Genomic DNA, 6,000 nt, shown 5'->3' with positions numbered 1-6,000 from the left:
GTGATCTTTTAAAATATTTTCTGACTATTCTAACACTAATGAAACAACTTTGAGCAAAATATTTTTAGAAAAAATGGTTTTGACCCAGGAAACAATTAAAAATGTAGAATATAATACAAGAGATCAAGCCAAAAGCAATACCTGGTTTCAAATGAGAAAGGGGATGATAACTGTATCCAAACATCACAGTGTATATACCAAAGTTAACACCCTTTCTAAAAATACCAGTTCTAAGAAGCCTAAAAAAAATCTTGTTGCTGATATTTTATACCCAAATAAAAATTTATTACTGCTTCTACCAAATGGGGAATTGATCATTAGCAAAGTGCTATAAAAAAATTTTATGCAGAGCATTTATCAAAACACACTGATTTGAAAATTGAAAAAAGGGGTCTCTAACTTTTATGAAAGACCTTATTGCTTGTTCCCCAGACAGATTTATGGTATGCAAATGCCATGGAAGGGTGTGTTTGGAAGTTAAATGTCCTTTTAAAGTTTTTAATAAAACAATTAAAGAAGGAGCTAATGAATGTGATTATTTACAATAAAAATGATCAAATATCATTAAATAAGAATCATAAATATTACACACAGATTAATTCCCAAATGGCTATCACAAGTTGCAAGTCAGCATATTTTATTGTTTGGATTCTTAAAGACATGTTGAAGTAGTGAAATTTGATCAAGAGCTCTGGGATAAGGTTAAAGCAAATTTAAATATTTTTTTCAAAACATGTTTCTCCAACGTTGTTACTATTAAAACCTATAACATTCTGTGGAAATTGCGATAAACTAATACTTGAAGAGCCAGAAATCAGTGCTAATGAATTTAATGAATGTAGCAGTATTCAATGTGAAATATGTTGCGCTTGGTTGCACTGTTCTTGTCAAAATTTAAAAAAGAAGACTATGAATTAACAGTAGATCAAAACTGGATTTGTTACATGTGCTCTATGTCTACTTTGTGTTAAGTTTTAATCTTCAATAATGTCTTAACATGTGTTACATGATTTATATGATATCAGTCATTATGTTTAATTCCTTCTTATCAGTCATTATGTTTAGTTTCTTCTTTTAAAACCTTGAGGCTTTGAGATTAATATGAAAGTTAGTGACTTTTATTATGGTTTTAATTAACTTTTATTTACATTTATATTTAAAATATAAACTTATGTTTATTATATATAGATTATATATACATACTCTCAGGTGTTTAATACAGGGAAGTGGGGGAGATTATTAACTTTTGCCACCATCCCGAGCTTAAGAATGTATCTAACTGATAAAAATAATGTAATACTGTATCTAACTGATAATAATGAAAACTTTTAGTGTAAACAGTCCTTAAAAATGCAAGAATATTAGACAACCATTCTAAAAATTTTTGAGTTTATTTTAAAATAATCGTTCCCTTTATTAAGACCTCCCATTTATTAGATCAGGATAAAAATTTCCACTCCCCTGGTATTTATATAATATGCTATGTATATTTTTTTTTTGAAAAATTTTGTCTTTCTTGAAATATTTTGTCGTTTCTTTCTGCATTTTTAAAAGATTTTAAAATCAAAAAGCTGGCTTAAAATTTTTCATTCGTCTTAATTTTAAAGCCACGATCTGCCATAACTTGGTCGTTAGGCTCAAGTATATTAAGAAAACCACTATTTCTGACAATAAAAATGTCAGAAGCACGTCTACCATAAAGGGGACACAGCCATGAAATTGCTCCGTTTGGAGTTATTGCTATTAAAAATTTGCCTGTTGCATGATGTTTATAGTCACTCCACATACAAGCTTGAACATCAAGGGCACTTGATGTTTCAAAAAATATTTCAGAACAATCTATAATTGTTCTTACTTTTGGATATAGTCGTTTGAAACAGTTTGGGATAGTTGCCCAAATTGTATTCCTGCAAGGCCACAAAATCAAGCTCTCCAACTCTTTAGATAATAATATGACCCATGTGATAATAATTTGGGATACTGTTCCAGCTGATATACAAAAGCGGAAGGCTAAGTCTTCAATCGAAAGACCCAAGCGTAATCTCATTATAACTAACAGAAATTCCTGTTCCAGTGAGATTTTTCTTTTAGGACCACTTTTTCTCATAGGAAATAAGTTAATATCAATATTATAATCTTGTGTTAAAAGTAATTGCTCAACAGATTCAACACTTTGTGCTTGACATAATTAAAAACACTTTGAAACATTTTTGCATTTTTGTAAACCAGTAAAAGTTGATACAAATGAATCCCTAGTAATATGACAAAACTGTAAAGCAACATATGTTTGTAATAGAGTAGGCTTTGTATCATTTTTACCACTATAACCCGCTTTAATCTCACACAAAGTTGGATTTTCAGTCTCTTTTTCTTTTGGAGAGGTGGAGATGTGGTTTAAGAATTCTTCTGTAACTGTACCACCATTATCATGTGGGCTATTTTCAAATGATATGGGATTTTCTTCACAGGAAGAAATAAACATAAGATCAGATAATTCTTGAGCTGTAAGTGTATCCGAGTTAGAAGTAATAGATTCCAGAATATTTGTAGAAATTGGTTTTTCAAGAGATCTTATTCTGATTTTTGGAGGAGGTCATGATATTTTTTTTTTCAGGAGTACATTGAACATTCATAGTGTGTGTCAAAAACAGAGTAGGATTAGGGTTTTCATAAGTGGGCAGGCCATCAACAAAAGGATTGGAGCAGACTTTAAAATGTTTAGGTACAACAAAAAGCTTTCGCCCTTTAGAAACAGCATGAATCCATGACTTCTTTGTTTTTTCATCAGCAGGCAATTTGTGGAAACATAATTTTCCAGATGTAATATTACTATATATTTTGGTACGCTCTGGATAACATTTATCGTTATTGCAAATTCCAACGACACAGCGATCATTAACCATACAGTTTTTTGAACGTAGAAATCAAATAGTAAAATGATGACAAATAATAAAATTAAAACTCACTTTGGAGTTATATAAGAACAAATAGCGTTATACTATACAACATTATTTTTAAACAATAAGAAAAAAAAAACAAACAAATAAATTTACTGCAAAAACCTTAACAAGCACCACTTAATAAGGTTTAATAAGTACAACTTAACTTTGTCTGTTCATATCTTATTCTATTTCATTGACTTTAATGTGTATAAATAAAACATTCTTTACTAAATTTCTCTTAACTCTTTTTTTAATTACATTTATGTTTGAAAATTTATATCATTTTTAAATTTTTATACCTGATGTGTTCAATTATTTCCTTGTTTGTTTTTATATGTGTTTATAATTGGTTGTTTACATTTTTGACCTCCCGAGAAAAACATTCATCACGTGATACATAATTGCCGTTTAATTACGAAATATTCCATTTGGGGACAAAATAAAAAAGATCAATAGTAAAAGCAAAATGAAGGAAAAACTTAAAAGGCAGCATTATTATAAAGTTAACTTTGAAGATGTTATTACTTTGACATATATTTATCTTATTTGGAATATACTTTTCTCTTTCTTTTAGTTATAAGATTTTTTGATATATAATAATTAACGTATATAAGTTTATAGATAGTATACATGCTGTAAGGTTTTCTATCATTAAAGTATCTTTTAAACAAATGTTTTTTCAGCTAAGAATTTGAAAACTTTAAGAAATAAAGTTATACTCTAAACTTGTTCTAAAAAATGATTTACACTTTGCAAATTTTTCCAGGTTTTTAACAGAATTGGAAATATGATAATTTAAGTTCTAGTAAAGCTCTTAAACTAAAATTTTAACGCAACAAATAAAATAAATTTGGTTCATGCAATAAACCAAGTTTGACCTAAATTGTTTGTAGTATCCATGGCTGATCATGTATTAAGGTCAAATTTAGTTATAAAAATACTAAAAAAAGGATGTCTGTTTACTTGACTTTTTTTGATAAAGTACACATCCCTTCGGAAACAATATTTGAGTTATATTTAGGTTTAAAGCATGAATTTAGTGTTACTGAATGTTATAAAGTTTTACAGAAGTTAAGGTGGTAGGCCTATGAAAAATAGAGATTTTTGATCAAAAATTGAAAAAATAGGTAATATATTGTATTTATGTAAAAATTTATCCTCTATCTTCTGATATATAACTTGTTTAGGTTTGATCAAACTAAAAGGGTTTAAAATAACTTATATTATCAGCTAGTTTGTTTATTTACCTTAGCAACGCCATAGCAACGAAAGATTAAAACCTTTATTTTACCCAAATTTGATGGTCAAAATGACAAATCTTGTGAAGCTTCTTTTTCCAATTTAATATAGATCTGCGCTGTTTTTGGTCATGCTTTAAAATCACATTTTCTTATAATAATTGTCGTATTGAACTGTATATTGGTTGTGGAATAAAATCATTATTTATGAATTTTTCAACTCTTGATTTAAATCAAACAAGTTGTACTGGTGTATAATTGTAATGTCTTCTGGAAAAAGCAACAAGCAAAATTTTTCACGAAAAAGAAAGAAAAATTCTCCTTTAAACAAATATTCAAGAATAAATCTTTCAAATATTTCATCAGAAAAAGTTTCATCTTGCATAAGTAAAAAGAGGCTAATTTGATTTATCATGAATACCTCGGGGACGGTGATACTTCCTCTTTTAAAGAAGTTGAAGAATCTAACCCATATAAAAGTTATAATATTCAACCAATAAAATTAGAATGCATTGGGCATGTGCAGAAGCGACTTGGTACACGCTTGCGAAAAATTGTACATAAGTATAAAGGAACAAATAAACCCCTACATGGAAAAGGAAATTTGACTAATAGTGCAATTAACTCAATGCAGAATTATTATGGTATTGCAATTAGAAATAACACTAACAGCATTTATGCAATGAAAAAAGCAATAGGAGCAGTTTTGTGGCACAGTACAAATTTTAGTGATAATAGCATTCGTCATTCTATGTGTCCTAGGGATGAATATTCATGGTGCAAGTGGCAACTAGATAAGCTTAAAGGTACAAGTACTCACACAAACAAAATTAACTTGCCTATCTTTATTCATAATATAATAAAACCTATTTTTAAAGATTTATCTGATGACGATTTGCTAAGTAAATGTTTACATGGTCAAACCCAAAATTCAAATGAAGCATTTCATTCAATTTTATGGACTCGATGTCCTAAAAACATTTTTGTAAGTAGAAGAACATTTGAACTTTGTATAAACTCTGCAATAGTTCATTATAATGACGGTGGAGATGGGGTAAAATCTGTTTTAAGTCACTTCGGATTGTTAGGTTCATTGACTATTCCAAAACTGATTTTAAAGGACCAAAAGCGAATTGTAAACAAGCGTCGTAAATCAACTTCAATATGCAAAAGGCAAAGAAAAAAACTTAGATCTCTTCATAAAGGATACTTAGATACTGAAAAAACTGATTCATATAGCACTGGTAGCTTTTAAGGAGTGTTTTTAGACGTAATTTTTTGATTTTAAATTTTTGACTCGATTTTTCTCATTTTGAGATTTTTAGTTTTTTTTTAAATTTTAAAACATGATATCTCCAGTTTAAAGTAAGCAATTAAGCTGAAATTTTCAGGATATGTTCTTCATACATGTAGAATTCATTTGTCATAAGATTTTTAAAATTTCTTTTTTTGGGGCGCTACAATGTGGTTTTATCTGCCAGAGTTTTTTTATAAAAATATATATTCAAGTTTAAAAGTCAATATAATCTGAACTAGGAAGGCAAATTTAAAAATCCTATGACAAATGAATTTTATACATATGTAGAACTACCATACCAAATTTGAAGTTATTGTCGTTTTTGAGAAATTGTGTTTTGAAGTTTTCGTTTTTTTCACACTTTTTAATATAATTTCGAGGCAAGCGAGGCACTTTTTTATATATTTTATTGATTTTATGTTTAATTTCATAATTATTGTTAACAACTGATTAGTTTTATTGTAAATATATCTTTAATACTTGAAAAAATTTTTTCATAGGCCTACTACCTTAAGCATCTGGT

General features: G+C 28.3%; 1 protein-coding gene and 1 pseudogene across 1 annotated transcript; one reads left to right on the top strand and one right to left on the bottom strand.

Moving 5' to 3' along the window:
* Positions 1–1,576: 1,576 nt before the first annotated feature.
* LOC149887282 (uncharacterized) lies at positions 1,577–2,907 on the bottom strand (annotated as a pseudogene).
* A 1,108-nt stretch (positions 2,908–4,015) lies between these two features.
* LOC149887281 (uncharacterized) lies at positions 4,016–5,775 on the top strand. Its single transcript, XM_090090806.1, has 2 exons — positions 4,016–4,069; positions 4,195–5,775. Exon 2 carries the CDS (start codon positions 4,809–4,811, stop codon positions 5,433–5,435), a length of 627 nt encoding a protein of 208 aa, XP_089946932.1. The 5' UTR covers positions 4,016–4,069; positions 4,195–4,808; the 3' UTR covers positions 5,436–5,775.
* Positions 5,776–6,000: the final 225 nt, after the last annotated feature.

The sequence above is a fragment of the Hydra viridissima genome, unplaced genomic scaffold, assembly GCF_058129835.1.
Source record: "Hydra viridissima isolate aposymbiotic clone 2 unplaced genomic scaffold, HvirCarnegie_v1 scaffold_6, whole genome shotgun sequence".
Classification (NCBI taxonomy): Eukaryota; Metazoa; Cnidaria; class Hydrozoa; order Anthoathecata; family Hydridae; genus Hydra; species Hydra viridissima.
Note: the sequence above shows the minus strand (reverse complement) of the source record. Positions and strands in the feature narration are given on the sequence as shown.

Excerpts from the sequence above, each read along its gene's own strand:
- LOC149887281 (XM_090090806.1), top strand. The coding sequence starts at position 4,809 with ATGCAGAATTATTATGGTATTGCAATTAGAAATAACACTAACAGCATT.